This window comes from Ceratina calcarata, unplaced genomic scaffold, assembly GCF_001652005.2.
Source record: "Ceratina calcarata isolate Rehan_Ccalc_2016 unplaced genomic scaffold, ASM165200v1 scaffold368.2, whole genome shotgun sequence".
NCBI classification, from domain to species: Eukaryota; Metazoa; Arthropoda; class Insecta; order Hymenoptera; family Apidae; genus Ceratina; species Ceratina calcarata.
In genome coordinates, this window is record NW_017159898.1 from 1,232,896 (window position 1) to 1,257,670 (window position 24,775).

A 24,775-nucleotide genomic window follows, 5' to 3' on the forward strand; every position below is an offset into this window, starting at 1 on the left:
CTCAACACCCCTTAAAAATCTTAGAAATACTACAGGCTCGTAAATGAACTACGAACATAGTATTTGTACATTGATATTTTATATCTTTTTACACTTATAATTCGTATTACAATTTTTAAAAAGAGTACGTCTATGAATTAGATTTTCAATGTAAAACGATGACCAGATGTGCTTGTCGGTAAATAAAGAATCAGCATGATAACGTAAGTAAATAAGACAATTAAGAAAGCAAACCATCCGATCAAGATAGAGGTGTACTGCCAAGTAGATTCCCTTTTCTCGAGTGATACCAGATTTGTATTGTCGTCCGCGTTCAATTCGATTCTGGCCGATACTCTCGGATCTAAAATACTCACTAAAAATACTTGACCTACTCTGCTTTTAAAAATCGTAATCGTCGACGAAGATATCCACTTAGGTGCGTCGATGGTCAATTCTTGTAAATATCGTAGAACGACAGTTAATATAAGAGAGAAAACAGCTAGGATAAGAGACTTCTCGTAAAACACAACTAAAAAGTGAAATAACGATGTGTTTTAGGTTTATTATAAGAATTTTTCTTTTCCAGGCTCTCGCTCCCTGCGCCGTAAACGCCTTAAACATAAAAACTTACTTAACTTTGGTGTTTCAGATCCATTAAAAGGAATCTTCCAATGCAAGTCCAATATACAAAGCAGATGTAGAACAAAATTAAAATTCGCTGTTATCATGCGTTCCTTGGTCATTGGCTCTAGCCACAGTACGATCACCGTCATTGTCATTAGCACTATACAGATAAATAATTATCGTCGGTACGTGTTAATTTATTACAGACGCTTATGATAATTTTTACGAACCTATGGCCATAGTCACGTACGATACGCTGTACATGGTAGAAGATCTTTTTAAAAGAACGCGGTAGGAGAATAATTGACTAGTGAAATCTTCAAAAATATCGAACTTAGAACCCATTACACTAACATTTAAGGACATTTCTATCGGTTCCCACTCTGCATTTGGTTCCCCTCTCTAATAAATTAATTTATTGAAAATATCGTCGAAATTTAATTTGAAATCCAATAAAATATACGCACGAAATCGTCGAAATTGTACGGTTCTGCTTGAATATCGATCTCATTGATATGGTGAGACCAAGAAGCTAAGCGTATGTAGCAATCCATTACATTGTAAGGCCACCAGGTATGATCAGAATCGCAAAACGTCGTGTATGTTACCGATGGTACGTAGAATATCGTACCGTCACTGTCCAACACGCAAGGCACCACTGGCATTTCCGTATCAACCTCCCAGATTGATCTGACAAATATCGAAGCTAATATATTATGTACAATGCTTCGAGAATGGTTTTTATCATGTGACTCGGAGAATTGAACAAACAATAAGAGTTGAAAATGAGGTACTTGCTTTCGAAGAAAATCTGACTCATATAAATTAACTCACTCGCTATGCAACACAATATCAGGTATCCAGAGTTCGTAACTCATTGCGTGAAGACTACTGATTTCATATTTCGTTGCATTCCACGTAAGGTGGTTATCTTTCCATACCTATAATTCGCTAATTAGACACATGGATTTCTCTATTAAACGACGTCTTAGACGACTACACTTACCATGCTTACCCAAGCATCGAAATGAACAGTACTCGAGTATTCGTCCTAACGTACAATAATTAATTAATAAAATGCAACTAAATATGTGTCACATTATTAATTGAGTGAGAAATTACTCACGACTTCGAATTGCAGTATTTCTAATCCAAGATGAACCTTAGTGGCGTTTTTTTGATTCTCGATAGGCCCAAGTTCCGGATCGTAAGTACAGAACAGGTAGTCTTTTAACACTTGTAGCGGAGCATTGCTTAAGATATCTTTACAAGCGTAGAACATGCAAAATCCTTGTTTGGTTAACAAGAAGATCACGTATAAGATGCAGAAGAAGAAAATCTTCATGTTGAACTGTAGTAAAAAGCACGAGACCAACCGACAGATGTACAACGACTGCAGACCGATAGGTTCCACAGAATAATCGTACGCCCAGTGAAATATTAAACCGAGATCTTCGAAAACCGCCCCCTTCTATTATCATCGTTTACCCACTTATCATCAGTTACAATTTTCGGTTATAAATAAATTATTACACAAAAAAAGGATAAATCTCTTTTTAATCTGAATTCACCCTTTAGATCAGTGTTTTCGTATTTTTACCATTCAATCCTGATTCTCGCTGACCTTACTACGTCGTACTAGCCATCATTAATTGTTTAGAAAAGTATTTCACAACATACACTATAATATGTATTGCGATGTTGAGAGATTAAAGGAAAATGATCCCCGAAAACCTGCTTTTGAAAGATTGATTATCATTCACCCTGACAAACTATGTAATAAAAGTGTAACTATCTAAAGAAGTTTTAGAGAACTTAAAGTATAAAATAAGGAACTAATTTTTTATAAATTCAATATAGTAACAAATTAAATGAAGTAATATAATACTATAATTAAAAAACTTTCAATTTTTATATACGGATTTAGATNATTATCAGGGATCAAATAAACGAGGCGAAAATTACAAAGGAAAGCAGCACAATTGTTTTATTAAAAATCTGTTGAAATATTCGCATAATGGTCTAAAAGCATTTAAGAAAATAATGACAAATAGAATCAAAAAGAGGATCACTGGAATGATGATTGTTTATTAAAAATGAGCATTTGCGGTTGATTTTCAAGCTAGCACAAGAGTGGCTAGTATGATAATGTAACTGAGAATCACGGCGAAAAGCGAAAGCCATTCGATTATGACAGCCAAGTGTATCCACGCTGAATCCTTAGATCTACTCTCAGATTTAGGCAAATCATTATTATCCTCGTTCTCCCCAGTTAATATCCTGTCAGATAATCTTTCGTTGTCGGTGAGAACAAGGAAACGACCAGCCTTGTTGTTTAATACGAACGACGTGGCCGTTGATATCCAATACGGTACATCGCCGCTCATCTCATATAATTTGCGAAGTAGTACGGTTGATAGTAAAGCGAATAGAGCTAAAGCTAACGAATCTCTGTAGTAGAGTACTGAAAATATTTCCTTGTTATTCGTTATATTGGCGATCGAACAGAATGTAATAGAGTAGAGTACTGCGTTTATCTATACAAAACTACGTAAAGTTGTTACGTTTGTATAATATTGAAAACTCACGTATGTTAGGTGGACGAGTACCATTATGAGGCAATTGCCAATGTAAATCGAAAATGCAAAGCATATGACAGATCAAATTCACGCTGCTCACAGCCATTCTTTCCGTGGACCGTGAGTTCAACCAAAATACTGTTAACGTGAGCAGCATCATCGCTATGGCAGGTATAACGTATGTCGTGTGCATTATACCGTGATGCCGAGTTATTTCAAACTCATAAACAATCATCGGATAAGTATCGTTCGGGCAGCATTCATATTTTTTCGATAATTTGTACGCGTTTTTCACTTTGAAATCCCATTGGGTATTATTCGTATATCCCTCCATTTGATACTGAATTGAAAGAGAAAATTAAAAACGTGAAAAATAATATGAATAATTTGATTCACTCCTCTCATTCACTGATGACTTGCACGCGTTTACCCCTTTCGTGTTTAAATGAATATTTATTTCCTCCCCCGCGTGGGACCACGAACCGAATTTAATTCGACATTGGTGCACGTCATAAGGCCACGAAGAGAAGTCCGTCACGCATTTTGCAACGTGCTTTATCGATGGCACGCAACTGACCGATCCTGAACTGAAGACCAGACATGTCGTCGGTGGTATACCAGTCTGGTCTAACGTCATATCGCCACTGTTTATAAAATTATATCAATTGCAATTTCATATCGAATACAATCTGAAAAAAGTCTACAGGCACCGAGTTAGTCTATACATCTAGGAAATGTCCTAAAAAATCTTTATTAGAGAAGTGAACTAATTTTGTTGTACGAAGTACGAAGTAATAACTTTTCAGTAGTCTTCCTTACGAATTATAAACAGAAAGATCGGGCACCCAAATATCCTGGCTCTTCAAGTGAATATACTTGATATCGCCAAATTCACTAGGGTTCCAAGTTAAATGAGCATCGTTCCACGTCTACAAATAAAATTTGGTCGAATTTTTGCCCAGAGGAAGAAACATCTAAATTAAACTGGTAGTAAACGTCGCTTACGAGCGTCATCCAGCTATGTAACGTCATCTTGCTGTTCCACTCATCCTAAAGAGATCGAGAATATCGGATTTTTTAAAATTGTATCAAGCTAGTCTTAAAAAATCTCGAACCGATCAACTTACAAACTCCAATATTTTGGGTAAAAGTTTCATCGTCACATTGTTGGCGACCTGATGAGAAGAAGTTGGTCGAATGGTCTTATCGTATTCGCAGAAGAGATGTCTTCTCAGATTTAACATTGGCGACACACTGCTAATATCTTTGCACTGCATCACAAGCTCGTTAAGGAAGTGAAAAGATGACTCTGCCAAAGAAGTATAAGAAGATCAGGTGAAATTCTTAACACGAAGAAGATATATTCACTTTACCCGAACGACTCTGGCAAACAAGGGAGAGTAAACCGAACACCGTTATTATTCTCATTTTAATCAAAATCAGACGAGAGTCACCAGTTGACTGAACGATTTTCGTTCCGGGACCAAATGATTATCAGACGCCCAGTGAAACTCGAACCGAGACGCCCCCAGAGTGGTTCAATACTTTTTCAAATATTTTCAGATACAGTAAGAATAATGAAACGATTAGGCAGATATATGTCCATGGTAGATAATCATTGATTTGTACAATTTTTATTTCTTAAAATAGTTAGTTTATTAAAAAAATTTGCTAAAATAACATGTACTAAACTAATTGCGTTTAAAATAGTTTGGTATCTATTATAGTAAGAGGAAAGTCTCGAGATTACGTGAGTAAAATTTGAAAATGAGGCAGAAGTTATGATATATTTATTAGAAACACACTCAATGAGTAGCTAAACAAAAGTATTCGAACGCTACATATATTATTACATTAATTAACATTAACATTTTGTTGGACCACCTTTAGCAGTAATAATGTGGTTCAGTCGACGTTCCATACTATAAACCAATAATTTTATAAAAGTATACTCAATGAAATTCCATACTTGAAACAAGCAAACATGGAGTTTGTTACCAAGTCTAAAGTGTTGAACATTAAAAAATATATTGTTAATTTTGAAATAGTATTACGAAACGATAAACACCGACTTATAAGACTGTTCTATACATTTTCTCGTTGTTAGGTGAAAATGGCTAATATACATATGTATACTGATTGAATTGTTCAATTCCTAATCGCCGATAGAACATCAACATTAATTGCAATGATGCTCATTCTCTTGTCAGAGAAATACATCGCTACGGTTCTCACAGCTACGTGGACGCAATCCCCGATAGACTCCTAGAGCATGCGTAATATGCGCAATGCTGCTTACAGTGCTTATAGCATGTATGTATGTATGTACGTATATGCCAGCACAGGCGATGGCGATAAGCGCTAGTTCGCCGCGCGATTTCGTGCGGTCGTGTATGATATCGTGACGTAGTGTCAGCACTCTTTATACGTGGGATGCAGTAGAGATATAATTAGAAGGAACGACAGATTCGAATGCTAGATACGATTAGACGAAAATAATGAAATACGTGGGGGCCCTCGATGTGGGAACCACAAACGTGCGTTTTCATATACTTGACGAAGAAACGAACATCGTTGCCTCGTCCGTTGAAAAGGTTTGACGAATTTGTTTATTATTTTTTATTAAATTTTGTAAAAGAGCATGACCAATTTTGCCGGAATCTCGCATTTTCGGAGCATAAAGTTTCCAATTTTCAAACTTTACTGCCTCGAGCCTCTGGATTTCGTCAACGATGTAATTGCGGACAAATCGATGGTGGTGGTTTTACAAGAGTATCTACTCATTGTCAGAATAAATACTTGTACGTAGAAGTACGTATATAGAAGTACTGGCGCAAGCGGAAAAGTTTAGATTGTATTTCACTAGATCCCTGAAGCACGTTGCGAAGCCGCGTCGGATGTAGACGCACACATATTCGTAATTCGCACGTACATACTTATGAGCCGTAAGCATACACGTGTTCAGAATACGTGTGCATGTCGATAAGGAATGTTACATTAAAAAAATATTTCTGAATGTGTAGAAATATTCACGCGTGTAATAGAATAAACATTGTTCTGCGCTCAAGATTATGTAATGATCGAAGGATAATCTTTGAATAAACATGGTTTTAACCCATTAGCCCTTGAGAGGCATGCATTTTATTGATCGCGGAATATAGAAAATCGCTTCACCAGTACAACTTCATTATACTACTAATATATCTATATGTTTGTTATAGTATAATACTATTATTATAATAATGAAGGTATATACTCTATTACGTGTATATTCTAAGCACTAAAACTAAAGGAAATCGAAATCGGATTCATTACGTTATTTTCAGTTATTTTTCATGATTATCGTATCTACTAAACGGACTCATATAGTACCAGTAAACTGTTGATAATCTAATCATTTCTTAGGAAATTAATAAAACTATCAATCACACGAGTAATATGAAGAAATCTGTTTTATGTAAGTATCTTATCTCGTATCTCTTTCCACGATAATACGGTAATTATTATCGAATAAGTCCATTACTTGGAGAATGCATTTGTGCGCCGTTTGTACGAAACGGATTCGAATGCATTATACATATGTACGATGACCATATCCGTTTGGTGTGCATGCGAATCCAACCGATATGATACATGTATCAACGGCAATTCATATGTCCGGTTAATGATGCATCTGCCGCAGTGGTTATTAACTTACACTTACGCTTGGTATCGCGTCTGCAGTTATTTCGAATTTAAACCGCCAGCAGAACCGTGTTGTCTGTTTATCGCTCTTAGAATGATCAAAACTTAATTTTTGTCGATTAACAAATAAATGAATAAGTAACGCCTTTAACGTTAGGTCCAACTATTACATCCAGAACCTGGCTTCGTGGAAATAGATCCAGACGAGCTATGGAAAACTATAGTGAACGTAATAAAAAATACTTTGAGGGGTAACAACACACTTGATTTGACTATCGTAACTATAAAGCAAAGTATGAACTGCATAGATGTAAGAATTATTTTCAATTACAATAGAGAGCAAGATAGACGCGGAGTCGATAGTTTGTCTCGGCATTTCCACTCAACGAAGCAGTTTCACGACGTGGGATTTGAGCGATGGGCATCATTATCATAAGTAAACACAACTGTTTAATTGTTAATTTTGTTTGTACGACTCGTAAGAGGCGTAGAAATATTTACGAAAATCGAGTTTCAGCTTCATCACGTGGAAAGATTTACGCGCTGACGGCATGGTAAAAGAATGGAACTCGTCCTTAACTATGAAATTACTGCGACTGGGCTCACAGATTCTGTACACGTTCACGGGCAAGAAAAGATACGTAGCCAGCAGCGTTTTCAAATTCATGAACCAACAGGTGATTCTTGGATGACATAATAATTGATGCATCACGGATGATGCATCACGGATGATGCAATCAGATAGAAGATCAAGGTTGTAGAGAAAAATGTTTTCGATAAAACAGGAATTTAATGAGGTCGACAAATTTGCCAGAAGCTATAAAAAAGAACGTTCTAATTTCATTTTTAACTCGCTCTCGCATATCGATTAACATTTTCTACGCCTGCACGACACCCTTCAGGATAACTACACCTCGTATAAATGGTATTACTGCTATTCTAGTCGAAGAATTTTTAACACACATCAATTAATTACTACAAATAATACAGTTCAGATTTCTGTTACATGTATCTGAACAAGATTTTATAACGCGATACTTGTTTGAAAACCTTGTTCTGTGCCATTAATTTACTTGTGTGAATACTTGTGATCAATGTCGGACTTCTTATTACATTACAACGCTTTTTGTATTGTTCTCGGTAGAAGGAACCACTAACTTATTTGAATTTATAACTAAGATTATAGACAGTAAATTATATAAGACGCTGTATAAATTATTTAATATGATAAACATAAATTAAATTTTGTCAATAATTCATGTCTGATGTGTCTGAACATTACGTCGCGTAAAGGTACTAACATTAACGGATCAGAACGGATGAATATTATAATTTGTTCATTAATGCAAATGACAACAAAAAGCATGCGTAATTTAATCTGTCGACAATGATCATTGGTCACGTTTCAAGGAAGACTTGGAAAACAGGAAATACAATTGCAAAGAGAAGGCCAACAGAATGAAGCGAGAATAATGAATAGTTGTACAAGTGAAAAGGAAAGGAAACAAGAAAAGGAAAAGCAAAAATAGGAAAATAACTTGTAATGAACTGATAGAAGCTGATAGTAGCACGATTTCCGATTTTATATTTCAATTTTTAAATTATGTACAAATTGACCGCGAATGCTAACGAACGAATATGAATTGTTCTATCGTGAGATCGGTGTATGTACCTCGCGATAATTTCTGCTGATTCAAGTTGCAGCCTTTCACTTTCTCTTCCCTTTTTCAATCCTCCAATCTACCGATTTTAACAGAACCAGAATCCGAAAATAAAAACATCACAAAGCGTGTATTTTCTACATATATTATGGTTGTTGTAAAATGAAATTTCAAACGCAGGTCGAGATTCTGCGATCTCGGTTAATCGCAGAAATCTCAAGTTTTATCTTTTGAACAAAACGTGCAGTTATACCGTCGAATTGAATACCATACCATTTTTCGGAATTCTTTAGCAAATCACACAATTTTTATTAATTATATAGATTTTTCAAGTATTCATTCGGTTATTGATTTCATCTTTAATTTGATCGACGAAGCCTTGTCTTAATTATAGTTTATTTGCGTCATTACTCATGTTATAATGGAATTTAGATTACTCTGCGGTTAGTGTGGGCTCTACAAAACGTGCCAGGTTTGCAAGAAGCAGTGAACAATGGGAATGCCGTCTTCGGCGGCGTTGATTGCTGGCTTTTGTATAAACTCACCGGTATTCATTTCAATATTACATGATTTTAACAATATCATTACATAATGAGAAATTAATTTATTTTAATATATTTTATTATCAATTTCTTGAATCCTTAATTTTTTCATATCGCTTCTCCATAAAAGTTTATTTTCAAATTATACAAGATCTAAGCTCTGTCTAAATTAAACTTGAAATTTTATATTTTTTATAGGAAGACACATTACAGATGCTTCGAATGCATCGGCAACCGGACTTTATGATCCATTTACTATGTCCTGGTCAGGAATATTGATAAATATATTGAAACTTCCGTACAGCATATTCCCGGAACTAGTGGATACGAGTGGAAATTTCGGTGTCACTCCGAAAGAAATATTCGGTGCTGAAATTCCAATACTTTGCTCAGTAAGTTCTATAATTTTAAATTAAAAATGCAATGCTATAAATATCTTCTCACCGCGAAATAAATGAACAGGTATTACCTATTTTTTTTAGTAAATCTTAAAATTAAAACTGTCATTTAAAGTAGATGGCGGATCAGGCAGCTTCGCTTTTTGGTCAAGGCTGCATAAAACCAGGAGATTTAAAGATCACTATGGGAACTGGAACATTTGTGAACGTGAATACCGAAACCAAGCCACACGGTTCCATAACAGGTATACAATTATCTTTTTAAAAACAGATGTTTAGTCTGTAAAATAGTCTCGATCAAAACTACTGATTATACTGCTTAAAATACTGCTTAAACTCGTTTTTCGACAGGATTGTATCCTCAAGTTGCATGGCGTATAAAAGACGAATTAGTATACATGGTAGAAGGCGCATCCAACGACACCGGTACTCTCATCGAATGGGCAAAGGAACTAGGTAAGAACTTATTCATTTTTATGATTTTTATGATTTTTAACAACGAAACTTTGTTTCGATTAATATTCACTGGAGATTACTGCATTTGTAGCACAGTGGCATTTGCAAAACGCTAGAATTTTAAAGATTCAGCTTGTTTTAGGTATAATTGATCAAGCTGATGAAACAGCGAACGTAGCATATTCGGTAAAGGACGCCGACGGAGTATGTTTTGTTCCTGCGTTCAGTGGATTACAAGTACGTTTATATTCTTAACATCGTTGTTAATATTTTCTAACATGTCCAATTTGTTAAATTTCTTTCTTAATTTATTACCAGGCTCCCATAAACGATTCTACCGCAGCCACTGGATTTATAGGCATAAAACCTAGTACAAGGAAAAATCATATAGTTCGCTCGGTGCTAGAAAGTATCGTTTATAGGATAGTCTTGATTTACCAATCGCTACGCGCAGAAACTTCCTTCACTTATCATAAAATACGGTTAGCAACGAAACTTTACACGAAAACAATTTTAATAATCATTGATATTTATCGATACACGTCCGGTTGTAGAGTCGATGGCGGAGTGTCTCGAAATGACTTCGTATTACAATTACTTGCCGACTTGACAAATCTCGAGGTGGAACGAACAAAAAACACGGAAATGTCTATTCTTGGTGTAGCGCTTTTCGCTGGCTTACAATGCGGTATTATAATATAAAATACGTTACTACTTATAAGCTTTCAGGGGAATGTAATTATGAAATGTAAATTTCAACAAAGGAAAGATTGTTTCTATTTCACAGGCGTATGGAAAAACAGAGAAGATATCTTTAAATACCGTAGAGTAGAGAAGACGTTCAAGCCGAATAAGGAGACCAGAGAAAGATATCAACCGATAATTGCTCAATGGAGGCGAGCTCTGCAGAGACTCGCAAAATGGTACTGAGAAACAGTACGTTTTCGATATTTTTTATAACAAACATAATTCTGTATAATATTCGATGAAAAAGATTTGTTAATATGAATTTGTACATGAATACGATAAGGTTCGTGATAAATACATTTTTCTAAGAAATTATAACATATTGTTTGTTTTGTCAACATTCCTCTAAGCTTGTTCTCTTCTCTTACAAACCAACCAACCAACCAACCAACCAACCATCAATCTCAATACAAAACAGCCATTAGTCATTTAATAAATATTCTTTCAATAAAATTTTCCTTAGAAAGTACGTATTATATTTATGTCTCAAAAAATACCGCGTAGAAGGATGGTATGAAAGTTCCGATCGACGCACTTCTCATTATCAGTGCTATTCGAGATTGCCAACAAATCGACATTACTTTATCCATGGACATGAGCGTATAAGAAAATTATATGTCAAACTTCAATAGCATATGATGGATTTACGTGGTATTAACAGCTGGTCAGCTGGCCAGTTAATTGTAACATTTTTCTTAGTAATTCCTGTCCTTAGTGTCCTTCATGCAAACATCATGTTTCTAAAGGAAGGACGTGAACTTTTCAAGAACGTTCCATGAAATATAATTTCATTCGTAAAATCATAATTATCTGCTGACCTATTAAAACGCTGAACTCAAAAAATAATGGATTTCTTTAAACTTTTTTCTAAATCATAACTAGTTATTCTAACTAAGTGTGTCAATTTTCTCATGTTATTAACACTACAACTAAGTACCGGCGGTTGACGTTTATGTACCTACTTTTAACGGAGGGGTCAGAGTATCTTGTTTTTCAAATTAATAAGTCATCTAAGAGAACACACAGCAATTTTCGTTGTACTCAACGTTTTCATGAGTAAAAATTGAATAACAAACTGTGATAATGATAATAGTAATAGTTTAATAACAATAATTTTCAAAATAATCACTCTTTTAACCTACGTTCCGCGGGGGTCAAAATGACTCATTTCAGTATATGTAGGTATACAATTATACATATATCAAAAAGACAAAAAAAGAAAACTGTTTTACAGAATTTGTCATTTGCACATTTTAGAAAAAGTCATACAAAATTTTAGAAAGCAAAATGTACTGGAAATGAATAATGATTATACGAAATGCCGAACAAATTATTTTGAACCCCCTTGGTAGATCTAATGTTAAGTAACAGAGGAAGATTACGTTTGAAACTTTCTCGATTACGCTTACATCATACATATGAGTCTGCACGCACCGTGAGACCGGATAGTATAATCTGAATCGACGGAGAAAGTTCTCGAAGAAACTCGATAGAGTACTTATGGAATGTGCTAGCGAAAAAAATGTTCAACTAGTTCTGCTTTAATTTCTTTTCGTTCCAACAGCTCGAGCTGTACAAATAGTATTAAAAGGTGAATGTTTCGAAAAATTGCGAAATCATCTTCACGAAAATGGTTAATGTCAATAATAGATACAGAATTTCCAAAAATACTGTTTTCGTATGTGCATATGGAGAAACCTCGCATGAGATAATTAAATGTCAGTTGCCAGCGTTTGTATGCAAACAAGCGCGACCCCGACGTCTTTTTTAAACGGTCCAATGAATATCACTACCGTCAGTTACTTCCACCGATACGTGATCGTCGATTGCTCCTGATTCCGAGCGACGCAACGATTTTCTTCGTAAAATCCACAAAAAAAAAACAGTTCAGTTAAAAACCTGTCTGGATCGCGTGAGTTCTCAGTAATAAGACGTGAATTTACAGTGATTTATAACAATAAAAAATGGTGAGTGTTTTTTTTTTTTTTTTAAGTAGCTCGACATCGAGCAAATTCCTTTTTCTTTAAGATATGAAATCGTTTATAAAAAAAAAAACAGATTAGTGTCGTTTGATAATAAATTGCAGTAAAAACTACAAATGACAAACTGAAATATCGTATAATACACGTGGTATCAAGTTTCGTTATTAAATATCGTGAGTTTTAAAATACAAGGAATTTGAATTTAATACATATATATGTTTAAGAAGTGGTACATCCGCAATGATTGTAAATATTATAGTAAGAAATGAAATATAAGTAGTAAGGTATTACACAGTTCGAGGCAATATATGTATAACGCGAAGCGTGTGAGCTTATGGCTACAGAAACCTGATGATTTGCAAGTAAAATCATACGTTTTATTTATTCTGTATGGAATTCTGACCCTGCTGAATATTTTACTATAGACGCATTAGGTGATGCTCGATTATACGCTAGCACAAAAAGAAGAAGTTTCAAGCATAAAAGGAAGAAAGAATAAAATAGTGAAATGAAGTTTTCCAATCGAATACCTTAATTTCGGACTTATCGTTCGTAATCAGAATAGAGTATGAAGATTATTTGTTACGTTCTATTATGTATGAATAAAAACATTAGAAAAGATGAAATACTTGCAGTGAATAAAAATTGTTAGATATAGAATGGACAAATATGTTTCGTAGTTAGTATATGTTAATCAACAGGAACGCGTTAACGGAAACACTAACTTAGTTATGCCATGCAGTATTTAAACTCTTGCTTATTATATCAGAAACTTTGCGCCGCCCGTAGGTGTCCGATTTTCCGGTATAAGCGTGTGTAACCATCCAGTCGTACCTACTTTCAATCAGCGAAAGGAAAGGCAAAAGTAGCTTGACCACAGAAACATTATGCTTTTCTCAGTATGAATATATGTACATGATACATTCTTATTGTAAGCGTTTTTCGAATCGCGAGAATTTAATCAGTACACCGAAATTGAGCTATCGGTAAATTGTATCAAACACGATTCTGTCACCTCCAATCTTTTAAACGTTTTGCATTTCTCGAGATGGTGTGGCAACCGAAACGGGGGTCCTGCGACCCGGGAACAGTCGTCGTACAACTACGTAAAAGGCAACGTCGTCTTTTCTCTACTCTAAGATTATCGAGATGCATCTACCTTCTTAAATCTTACGATTAATTCAGGCCGATTACTTTTCAAAGGCGTGATAGTTTTTTGTTCAAGAACATGATTGTTACATAAGTACGTGGACAGAACTGTGTTTCTACTTCCAATTTTCTCGGATATTTTGATAATTGTTTCGCGCAATTAATTGAGTTCGAGATACTGTTACGATCATCGACGATGTGCTTAAAGGGAGAAGAAGAAGAAGAAGAAGAAAATAGAAATAGACTGTTCGAGTCATAAAAATCAAAATACACGAGTTATCTTTTTAGAAGGAAGAAGGAATATCTCACGATACCTCATCAAACTTCTGATTCAGGATCATAATTTTGTTTCGTCACTGTCGAGTGCTTTAAATGCAAATTAGATCTCAATTAGCCACCACGCGAGGATATTGAAAGCATTTTGCTCGTTTACCGTGATACGTAAACCGTGATCTCTCCTATGTAAATAGAGATGTACTAAAAACATTCTATCCTTAATTAATCAACGTTACGTCCAACGACCAACGTCCATATACATATACACAGCGACTTTATATTTGAGTTTACTTAGTATTGTGTGTTAACGATGGTACTGTAGTATAGTTTGTTAACGATGGTAATACCTTCGACTTTACTTGCAGACGGAAGTAGCAGTTGACATTAATGAGATAGAACAAGGACCGCTGGAGACGAAAGATATGAATCCGGTCGCAGAGGAATGTCGGATCGATATGCAATCAGGATTATCAAACGAAGTCGATTGTAAGTAGAAATTGAACGAATTCTATTGTGATCAATTTTCCGTCCTTCTATTTCTCTTGTCATATATGTATAAAAGTAGAAACTAAAAACACGTATAACTTCATTTATGGATTGAACGACTATTACAATTTCTAATTTGTTCACGATTCTTAAATTCGTTGAGAATTTTAATTCTCCTATACGTATGTGTACTTGTACAATCTCGAAGTCGAAGACCGAATAGTCTTGGCGTGCACGTTTCCGACATAAATTGTATCAGTGTTTGAATTAAAAAATGCTCGCAATCGCAAGCGATACCACATACTTCATGTTTTCAAGAAGAAACGTCAACTTATCAGTTTTCCGTTCATAAATCTTAATATCTCAACTTAATTACATTTGAAATATGATAAACGCGGAAAAACAGTTTTCGCTATAAAAAGCAATGTGACCCAAGTCCAATGTTTAATTCATATTCCGCCGTAATTAATCGTTCGGAAAAATTTTTGGCGTGACAAAAATCATCAACCAACGCGTGCAAGTTCAATTGATAATAAATATAAAATGAAGTAATTAACACTGGTCAATCAGATCTTGCATTTCGAAAAAAAAACTGATGTGAAGTGAATATCGCGACGAGTATTAAACTGAGCATATTGTATTATCTGGCAAAACCAGGCTTCTTCGCAGGCGCACGAACGAACGCACTAGAGTAAGGAAGGAGTTATAAAAAGCGGTTGGTTATTCATACAGACGAGTTTGTTTCGCGTTTACGTCTAAAGAACGCGCATCACTTTGATAATTTCATCCGCCGTTGATCTGCGTATGTTGATTAACTTTCATTTCGTGAACGTTAAAAGAGTATAGCGAAAAAATCAGCAGCTGCAAATAATTCTACAACCGATATATTAGTGCTAATGAAACTGTGAACGTTGAATATTCGACCTTGAGCGCAGTATTTGATCATTTAAAGAAGGTGCGTTTCCTCAGGCTATGCGACTATCATCGCTGTTCATCATTGGACGCAAATTGCCGGCTACTTTCATTTTTTGCAATTCTACTAACACGACTGAAAAAGCGATACCTATCCATAAACACGTGTTTATCGCTCATTAAATATACGCAATTTAAATTTTTCTTAAGTGCAAGTCAATTATTTGCAAATATCATATAGAATACTGGATAGTGTAAAAAATAAATACGAACAACACGTACGTCCTCTTATCATTAATTTTAGAGTCTTTGAAAAGTATATGAAAAAATTAGTCATTAAACCAATTAGGAATGAAACATGTTCATCATCGTTACATTGCAAACTCAGTACCTAGCTTGCTCTCACGTAATAATTCACAGAGACGTATTTATCTGCAGAACTACATAGTTAATTTATATGACTCGCAAAATATATAATAGTATATTGTGCACCAAGGGTCGAAAGTGGTCTTTTTTAGCCACGCGTTATGTTCACACAGATGAAGATTAGCAAATTAAATGTCTGTAAATACGTACCTCGCCTTAGTGTAAAAATTAAAAAATAACCCTTTCATAAACTGACTAAATCAATTTATTTCATTTGTACGCGATTTTTAGGCAATTTCAACTCTCCGTTTCTATTTAAAAGGACATTAAAACAAAATCATCAAGAATTAAAAAGAAATACGTCAATAAGATATGAGCCACGTAAAAATTACAGTGGAACCGGCAATACAATCGCATAATAATACCCATGGTAGGAATTTCACAGAAAGATGTGATACACTGATGATGCATGCTTTGAAACATCGTTCTATTAAACGTATCGTTTAATGTAGGTCTTTATTTTACACACCCGATATTGAAAAATCTTCAATGCTCGTCGAAAAATTTTCAGAATTTTGCATGCAACAGAACGTGGGAAAAGTATACGCGAAATTATTCAATCCTCAATAATTGTACATTACAAATAGAATAAGATAAGATATGTCATATTACTCACTCTGTATTAAGCAGTATCTTCAGTCCTACGCTAATAGTAACAGCAACCTAAACACATTTAAGAAATTATTAGTTTTTTCGATCAAATAAATTATATACAATACAAAAATAATCGTTCGATCATAATCGTGCATACAATTTCAGTATAACAAATATTAATACGAATAAAAAGTTTGTAAGAATAACATGCATTGCGATTTATTCATTTTTACATATATTTTTGGCTGGAATTTGAACTGTCGAGAGAGTTTCGAGTCAAATTCGCAAATGTTTTACACACGTGAAATACTGAATGGTTACTTGTCATGACTTACAATGAAATTCTCATACTGCTTTATTCTCAAGGTATTCAGAGCACTTCACACATTTAATACACATATTTAACAAATCAAATCGAAAAAAAAGTAAGAATATCGTCACAATCACAGAGATACGATCTTATGCACAGAGGTATTTATCAACTGATCACATATTCACTCATCATATAATTTGGAAACGACATAAATCGACATAGTAGTGACATCTGTTCAAGAATATCTGTTCAAATGCATGCAGCTCTTCTTTATCAATTCCGTCATTCGCGTACAAAGTAAACTCTTCTCGCCAGAGAATAATGATGATGTCAAACGACTCAAACCGTATTTTTCAGTTTCTTATCATCATCCTCCAGAGCATCAAGTACGTGTACTGGCGTGTACTGATATCTGTGAACGTTTACACATTTAATTCTCCAGCTCTTACAATTCGCTACCGGTCACGATCGATTTGTTTATGTATATATTATATCATCTTATTAATTTTTAGTATAAAATAATTGTTTATGCTTGCATAAAACTTCGATGCGAGTAAGTTAATCTTTTTATGAAATTCAGAATGTTTACAATTTTAATTAACTGTGAGAACTACACGTTATCATAAAAATTCATAAAACATTCGAGAAAAGACGTTCTTCATGCTGGCAGAAAGTTTTAGAATGATTATTTGTAAGAACTGTAATCACAACAGTTTTGCAAATCGTTTGTTCGCAGTTGAAAATAATTGAATCTTTCACTTTGACGTAAAAATTGGAATGTGAACTTTCACTTTCGTATTCACGAGGAGAAATCCAGTACTTATAAATAGACGTAATATTACACATATTTTAGCCGGACTCTTAATTCGCTATTATATGTAACAGAAAATACGACAATACAATTCTTTCAAAGTTTTATATTAATGAATTTGTACACGTGTATAGATAATTCAACTATGACTAAATAATTCGATTACATTATTTTCTCTAATAAATACAGCACGTTTGTAAGTAACGGATTGTACACCAACTTTTAATACATTATTTATGCCCGTAACGAGATTGTTTAATATTTATTTATGCGAGTATTGATGATTTTATATTACCATGCAAATGAGTATCTTTGTTTCACAACCACAACTTGCATATACATAAACCACTAATTTTTCCAATTGTTCTTTTTTTATAATCTATCAAAATTCTGCACCTGATAATGAATTATAGTATATATGTACGTATAATTTTTATATGGTACACAGAATATCTTTAAATATCACAAATATCAAGCTTAAATATTCAGATGGTATACTTACATTTATACAATAATATCCAATGTATATAGTAATTGCACTTTGTTTATATATAATATAAAACATTGTTTTGTTTTATAATTTTAGCACAAACTAATGGGAAAATGATGACGGACTATGCAAGCGTAAGTATTCTTCGTTCTATTCCATATGGTTAGTTATAAAAATATGATCATTGAAGATATATTGGATAAATATTATAAACTTATAGATAGATTAAAATACATGTTTATTTATTTGATAAAAATGTACAATTTCTTTTTCAGCTTGTTGAACGCACGCGAAATGCATTCCTTAGTGGTAAGACTAGGCCGTTGGAATGGAGAATAAAACAAGTGAAGCAGGCTCTACTGATGTTAAAAGAATGCAGACAAGAGATTCTTTCTGCTCTTACTGCAGACTTGCGCAGAGTTCGTAAAATAATTATTCATTAGTCAATGTCCTATTTGCTTTCCAGATTTAAATATTTGCGTAATGTATACTTGCTTTCAGTGTAAATTTGAAGGTGTTGCTTTAGACGTACTAGTCACAGAAGGAGAGGTTCAAGAATTATCTACGCATCTTAAAGAATGGGCAGCTGACGAAAAGGTATCACGAGATTATTTTTTGTAATCACTAATAATTACAATGCAAATACATAATTTGAATCTACCACTGTGAACTACCATCACTTATATCTTACAGCCACCAAAATCATTAGTGAATATATTGGATGGGGTACAAATTAAAAAAGATCCATATGGCGTAGTTCTTATTATGGGACCGTGGAATTACCCCTTTCAACTATGTGCAATCCCTCTTATAGGTGCAATAGCTGCAGGAAATTGTGCCATTCTAAAACCATCAGAATTATCTCCTGCTACATCGAAAGTTTTTGCAAAAATAATACCAAAATATTTAGATCAAGTGTGTAGTATGAAAGATGTTTATAAATTACATTACATACAATTGTTTATTGAATTGTTAATTGATTACTTGTTTATTTTCTTTTGTAGGAATGTGTTCACGTTGTATTAGGAGGCATTCCTGAAACAACAGAACTGCTTAAACAAAGATTTGATTACATCTTTTACACAGGTTCAACCACAGTCGGGAAAATTGTTCGTGATGCAGCTAACAAATACTTAACGCCCACTACCTTAGAACTTGGTGGAAAAAGGTAAAACATTTATATATTCGGAAGTAATATATTGTTGGATTACATACTATGATATAAAAACAATTACGACCTTTTTCAGTCCTGTATACATAGATAACACAGCGGATTTAAATATCACTGTGAGAAGAATAATTTGGGGTAAATGCATTAATGTTGGACAAACTTGCATCGCTCCTGATTATGTACTCTGTACTCCCGAGATTCAAGAGAAATTTATAAAAAAAGCGGAACAAGTTCTGAAGGAATGGTTTGGTGATAATCCCAAGGAAAGCCCAGATCTCGCTCGTATAATTAATGAAACTCATTACCAGTAAGTTAAGTCCTTTTACAAATTTGTTCTACATCATTATTGTTTACGTAATTTTGGATTGTCTGATATCTTCTATTATGCTTTTATAGACGACTAATAAAATATTTAAGCAATGGTAAAGTAGCATTAGGAGGAGTTTGTGATCCTACTGAGAGGTATATTTCGCCGACTATACTTGTCGATGTTAAACCCACGGATCCAGTGATGCAGGAGGAAATATTTGGTCCAATATTACCATTCATAAACGTGAATAATGCTTACGAAGCAATCAGTTTCATAAATAACCGGTAAGTTGGTTTAAATACCAACTTTTTCTTAAAATAATCCCTTAAAAATGAAAATCAACTACAAGACTTAAATTGTAAAATAATAACGATACAGTCTTTATTATGTATTCTCTTTTATTTGTTTATATTGAGAAATTATATTTAACTTCTTACATTTAGCGAATCCCCACTCGTACTCTATATATTTTCCAAGGACAAGAAAGTACAGGACTTAATAATAAATCAAACCCGTAGCGGAAGTGTAGGAGTAAATGACACGATAATGCAATATATTGGTGAGTTAGGTTTAGCTGGGTGATAGAGCATTGCTTGTTATTGTATAAGATAGTAGTACCTATCGCCTGTTTGAACTTTACTGTTCAAATACCTATCTACCAATTAATAATAGTAGCTGTAGAAATTTTAAATTAGGTATCATACTTTTCAGTATTTATAACAGTAGAACACTTTTTAATTCCTATAACATTTTTATGCATGAAATTATTTGAGGAGTTGGTTTTTATTGCATTATCGAATTATACTGTCTTAATTTGCCGGTACGTGTAACAAAATATATATATTGATATTGATGATGGGCTTAAAGAGATGATTCATGTTTCCTAACTGATCATAATGCTCATAATGATAAGGTGTAATGTACTAAACTGTTGATAGCTTTTGTTCTATTCATGCGAACATATGCATATTACCGGCTTTAAATTGTTGCATCTTTCGTACAGGGAGAAGCCTTTAGCATTGTACATATTTAGTACTGATACCAAAGCTGTATCGTTAATACTCGACAATACAAGCAGTGGTAATGTTTGTGTTAATGATGCCATGATGCATGCAGCAGGTATTGGATGTTCTTATTGATTTCACATTAATATGAATATGATTTCGTAATGCAAACATGTACATAACGACACACAAATTCTGAGACAATGTTTTAGCTTAGCATTTTCCGATGCACATTAATTGTGGAAGTTTAAATAATATATTTGCTTTCCTTTCTGTTCTGCGTATATATGTATGATACATTTTGTACTATACTAATTCTAATTTAATTTAATGTGCATTCCTATGTTTCTACATATAGCGTAGAAACGCTACTGGACACTAAATAATCGCATTTACCTATCTATTTTTTAGTTGACACTTTACCCTTCGGTGGAGTGGGCAATTCTGGTATGGGATCTTACCATGGAAAGTATACTTATGATTGCTTTGTACACAAAAAAGGAATTCTTATTAAAGACTTCAATAAGCTAGGAGAAACGATTGCTTCGTAAGCACTACACATTATTTACCATGAGGATGAATTTACGAATGAGTAATTATTATTTGCTTGACGTATTCCAGATGTCGGTATCCACCATATACCGATAAAAAATTGACTTTCTTAGAATTTCTAATGGCAAAACGCCCTGATATACCAGGAGCTAAATACATTCCACATCTCTTAGCATTTGGTTTAGGAGTCCTTGTCACATTTGGTGTTACAACCATGTTAAAGGTATATAAACTTAGGCATATTTAGTGCACTTTTCAATTTCTCTTTTGCTCAACTAAACAGTATTTGTCACTGCACAAATTGCTATCACACAGTGTATAAAAGTTTCAATATTTGTAAAGCGTTGATATAGTTGATATTTTTGTTGTATTTTACACTGAATGTGTAATTCATCACTCGTGAAAACTTTACACTCGGAATTATCTGTAGTAGTTGAATTTTGAAATCATGTTGTATTCTTATATATTTTATGCATATGTACTTAGTTCTGTGTCGTCACGCTTATAAAGATATTTGTTGTGAATTGCAAACAAAAACCACTGAACAGTACGCACACTTAATTAATGTTATCATTTATCATATATGTGTTAACATTATATAATTTATCAAAAATTCAATAANCTGTATATTTATTAATAATAAAATTTCTAGCATACATTATATATTATCAAAGATTTGTTCATACGTGTAATTAGCACACTTTTCAAAATACTAGTATTTCCTTTACTTATAGTGTAATATATTATATATACATGTCACGCAACGTTTCGTTAAAGACTCAATATCAGGGTTTTAAATATTTATATATAATGTATCCAATATCTCGATTTACTTTTTTTCACATATGACTGATCATGGCAGTTCATCTGCACAAATACATTTATCAATTGAACAGTTAACATAAATCACAGCTCAATTTCTTACCACTCAACTATTGTTTCCAAGTGACTGACATCTCTCCCCCTTGAGTACTATCGCGTTGCGGACTCTAACAATTTTAGAAAACAAAGGATACCACACACTGTCTTATGTTACATTCAAGAGAAATATGTATAATTACCTTAACTTGAATTTGTTGTTTCAACATTGCAGCTCTTAAGATTAACATACGTGTGCGCCTTTGATATTCCTTCCCGACGCTCATAGATTTCTCAAAAGTCGTACTACGTTGATCCACATCTTTTGCATACAAAATCTAAAATTATATAGCAAAACGTGAAAAGAGAAACAGTATATCAGAAAATCATGTACGTTGTTGATAAAAAAGAAATACATTGTTGACAGTTACTTTATTGTGTGAGTCTATGCGAGCTTGTATTTGACCATCAAGTATTAATTGCATAAGTTCATCCTCCAATTCAGAAACTGTTCTGTTGAAAGCAGTCGCCATGCGTCTCATATCTGCACTCAAGTAAGGACTGAAGTATTGTATTAGCGCTCTATTCCGAATTTGTGTATACAACACGTTCACGTGCGGTGCTATGTACATGTCTAAGAGGATATTATCCTTAATCTCGTCTAATAGTTTTAAACAAGATGCGTATTTCGATTCGTAAAATTTGAAGATGATATCCCTTAATTGTGGTTCCAACTCTAGGAATAATTTAAACGAACTGCTAAAGATAACTTGTTTTTGTAGTTCATGTCTATCGAACGTGGCTAGAGCACAGAGCCCTCCGTACAGAGCAACATTTCCGGGAGACAATAATTCGGGGCAATCACAGTGATCTAACGATGCTTGTAAGAAGTGCCTAGCTGCCATTTTGTATTTTCTTGTTGCTAACTCGGCAAGACCAGCGGCAACTTTTAATTTCGTAACTATAGCTTGATTGTTGTCTTTGCCATGAGCGTCGGAAATGTCTGGCGTGCTTTCTGCTTTCGTTACGTAGCTCAGTACATGGGCCCAGTTTTGCAAATAAACTGATACTTTGATAACGTTTAGACACATATTAACAATGTGTTTTCCACTTGTACAGTAATCTCTTGCTCTAGAATAACATTTCAAGGCATGAACAAGATCTCCACAATCTAAATAATGATCACCTAAATCATCGTGGCCTCTTCTGATGCTTTCTTTAATCGAATTACTTCTATAATTTTTAAGATCTGTATCAAATTTCTCTAGTTTCAAAGCAGCCTTTTTAGATCGAGATTCAAGCCAAGCCTGATCTAACGTCAACATATCTTGAGACGTTGACTGTGCTGCGACATCTGGTAAACCAGGTGTGCCTACGGCTTGTACTAATTTCTTGTGCAGTATCACATACAAGGAAACATTATACGTTGTCATCACATAAGATATAGCCATTTTAAGTGCCTCTATCCTTAACATTGGACAATGATCAGCTATGTATATTAGCCTATATAGTTTGGCAAGGCCTGTATAGCTATTGGCATAAACTTCTAAATCCTAGAAAAAGTTAACTACTTTTGTATATATGGTTTTGCTAAAAACAATTGTATAATTGAAATTAGATGCAGACCAGTGTTGGATTTTCCACAATATATGGTTCTTCCTCTGCATTGTCATTATCTTCTGCAGGAGCATCGACTTGCATTGGCTCCACAACATTTTGCTGAATAAGTGAATTATAATACCTTTAACATAAGCTTGTAACCAAACCAATGTGATTTTTCGCAATATGTAAAAACGAGCAGAGAAACAAAAGGTTTTGAATTTGTTATGATACTTATCAACGCAAAATACTTAAATTGTATCAACAATTGTTGCGTTCCTTTTAGAAAATTACCTGAACGTCGTGAACTTGCAACGGCATTTCGACCTCCTTATTTATATTACAGTCGTGGATTTACGAAAGAAAACAAAATGTTGTTTGCAAGAACAGGAATAGTGAACCAAATTATATACACACACACACACACACATAACACATCTGACGACATACATGTATGTAGTCATGTACTATGTACACGACCGGTACAGTGCAGACACCTTAGAGCAGCTAAATGTTTTCCTTGGAAACGTGAATTCGTGGAGAGCCATCATGGACTTAAAGGACGGTGCATAGTCGAGGGGAACGGCTCCCAAAAGCGGAAGGGGAAAACAGCTCTGTTTGAGCCCACAAGTGCTGCCCTCAATGCGGTCCCGCCTGATTTTGAACATGTGGGTTTGTACCAAATGACAGGTATATTACCTGACCCATTATTACTTGAGAATATTACGTTAAACTTGTGAACCTATATAAAAGATCACGCAGCGATTACTGGCTGGCTGATAATCATGACAGGAATGTTACTTGTTCATTGTTAAGGTGTTTTTAAACATTTTACTACTATTGTTTAAATAATATGGTTCACTAATTACTATGGGTCATAGCAACTTCTGTGTGGAACAAATATTTTTAGCACGTTTTTATTTTTCACGCCTACGTTTTGCAACTAAGAATTTGAAAAAATTCTCAGACATTTTCAACTACGCTACGGACGTGTTAGAACTTTTTCACATTTTCCGCACGATGTTAAATAAAGACAAAGTAAAAAAATTGATTTCTCGATTTAAAATAAAAAATAGGAACTGCTAAATTTTGGAGCTAAAAATTGGACTGAATATTTCTTTTTTTGTAAGCTATCGAATGTCGCAAACTGCGGTTCGTTCTGCTCAAGG

General features: G+C 34.1%; 4 protein-coding genes across 16 annotated transcripts; 2 read left to right on the forward strand and 2 right to left on the reverse strand.

Moving 5' to 3' along the window:
- Positions 1-60: 60 nt before the first annotated feature.
- Positions 61-4,735, reverse strand: nAChRa9 (nicotinic acetylcholine receptor alpha9 subunit). The gene is made up of 14 exons (XM_026814087.1): positions 4,559-4,735; positions 4,313-4,494; positions 4,191-4,235; positions 4,005-4,114; positions 3,616-3,829; positions 3,195-3,525; positions 2,727-3,070; positions 1,733-1,957; positions 1,613-1,657; positions 1,441-1,547; positions 1,074-1,296; positions 837-1,008; positions 614-766; positions 61-511 (listed from the first exon to the last, which is right to left on the reverse strand). The coding sequence occupies exons 1-14, from the start codon at positions 4,611-4,613 to the stop codon at positions 138-140; spliced, it is 2,580 nt and encodes an 859-aa protein (XP_026669888.1). The 5' UTR covers positions 4,614-4,735; the 3' UTR covers positions 61-137.
- Positions 4,736-5,533: 798 nt separating this feature from the next.
- Positions 5,534-10,991, forward strand: LOC108625665 (putative glycerol kinase 5). The gene is made up of 12 exons (XM_018025847.2): positions 5,534-5,779; positions 7,027-7,120; positions 7,206-7,305; positions 7,387-7,546; positions 8,963-9,077; positions 9,271-9,464; positions 9,589-9,715; positions 9,822-9,926; positions 10,069-10,163; positions 10,245-10,408; positions 10,481-10,614; positions 10,714-10,991. The coding sequence occupies exons 1-12, from the start codon at positions 5,684-5,686 to the stop codon at positions 10,854-10,856; spliced, it is 1,527 nt and encodes a 508-aa protein (XP_017881336.1). The 5' UTR covers positions 5,534-5,683; the 3' UTR covers positions 10,857-10,991.
- Positions 10,992-12,474: 1,483 nt separating this feature from the next.
- Aldh-III (Aldehyde dehydrogenase type III) lies at positions 12,475-21,764 on the forward strand. Of its 11 annotated transcripts, none has more exons than XM_018025831.2 (12): positions 12,475-12,640; positions 14,446-14,566; positions 18,209-18,246; positions 18,388-18,531; positions 18,614-18,709; positions 18,806-19,027; positions 19,117-19,280; positions 19,360-19,590; positions 19,680-19,877; positions 20,597-20,712; positions 21,009-21,144; positions 21,219-21,764. In XM_018025831.2, the coding sequence occupies exons 1-12, from the start codon at positions 12,638-12,640 to the stop codon at positions 21,394-21,396; spliced, it is 1,647 nt and encodes a 548-aa protein (XP_017881320.1). In that variant the 5' UTR covers positions 12,475-12,637; the 3' UTR covers positions 21,397-21,764. The 11 variants fall into 11 exon arrangements, with proteins under 11 accessions (XP_017881320.1, XP_026669906.1, XP_017881321.1 ...); XM_018025830.2 differs by lacking the exon at positions 20,597-20,712 and adding an exon at positions 20,037-20,152 and having other exon boundaries at positions 12,478-12,640; XM_026814098.1 differs by lacking the exons at positions 12,475-12,640; positions 20,597-20,712 and adding exons at positions 13,801-13,898; positions 20,037-20,152.
- A 39-nt stretch (positions 21,765-21,803) lies between these two features.
- CSN1b (COP9 signalosome subunit 1b) lies at positions 21,804-24,076 on the reverse strand. 3 transcript variants are annotated; one of them, XM_018025835.2, is made up of 6 exons: positions 23,901-24,076; positions 23,634-23,726; positions 22,439-23,560; positions 22,211-22,345; positions 22,075-22,138; positions 21,804-22,016 (listed from the first exon to the last, which is right to left on the reverse strand). In XM_018025835.2, exons 1-5 carry the CDS (start codon positions 23,925-23,927, stop codon positions 22,082-22,084), a joined length of 1,434 nt encoding a protein of 477 aa, XP_017881324.1. In that variant the 5' UTR covers positions 23,928-24,076; the 3' UTR covers positions 21,804-22,016; positions 22,075-22,081. The 3 variants fall into 3 exon arrangements, with proteins under 3 accessions (XP_017881324.1, XP_017881323.1, XP_026669907.1); XM_018025834.2 differs by having other exon boundaries at positions 21,804-22,138; positions 23,901-24,075; XM_026814106.1 differs by lacking the exon at positions 23,901-24,076 and having other exon boundaries at positions 21,804-22,138; positions 22,439-23,574; positions 23,634-23,722.
- Between the last annotated feature and the right edge of the window lie 699 nt (positions 24,077-24,775).

Coding starts and splice junctions, on each gene's coding strand:
- nAChRa9 (XM_026814087.1), bottom strand. CDS start 4,613: ATGAGAATAATAACGGTGTTCGGTTTACTCTCCCTTGTTTGCCAGAGT. Junction 4,495..4,558: donor TGTTTGCCAGAGTCGTTCGG/GTAAAGTGAATA, acceptor CTTCTTTGGCAG/AGTCATCTTTTCACTTCCTT. Junction 1,658..1,732: donor AAATACTGCAATTCGAAGTC/GTGAGTAATTTC, acceptor ATTGTACGTTAG/GACGAATACTCGAGTACTGT.
- CSN1b (XM_018025835.2), bottom strand. CDS start 23,927: ATGCCGTTGCAAGTTCACGACGTTCAG. Junction 22,346..22,438: donor GCATAGACTCACACAATAAA/GTAACTGTCAAC, acceptor ATATAATTTTAG/ATTTTGTATGCAAAAGATGT. Junction 22,139..22,210: donor AACAACAAATTCAAGTTAAG/GTAATTATACAT, acceptor TAAAATTGTTAG/AGTCCGCAACGCGATAGTAC.
- Aldh-III (XM_018025831.2), top strand. Junction 14,567..18,208: donor ATTATCAAACGAAGTCGATT/GTAAGTAGAAAT, acceptor TTATAATTTTAG/CACAAACTAATGGGAAAATG. Junction 18,710..18,805: donor AATGGGCAGCTGACGAAAAG/GTATCACGAGAT, acceptor TATATCTTACAG/CCACCAAAATCATTAGTGAA.
- LOC108625665 (XM_018025847.2), top strand. CDS start 5,684: ATGAAATACGTGGGGGCCCTCGATGTGGGAACCACAAACGTGCGTTTT. Junction 9,716..9,821: donor GCCACACGGTTCCATAACAG/GTATACAATTAT, acceptor GTTTTTCGACAG/GATTGTATCCTCAAGTTGCA. Junction 10,409..10,480: donor TTCACTTATCATAAAATACG/GTTAGCAACGAA, acceptor GTCCGGTTGTAG/AGTCGATGGCGGAGTGTCTC.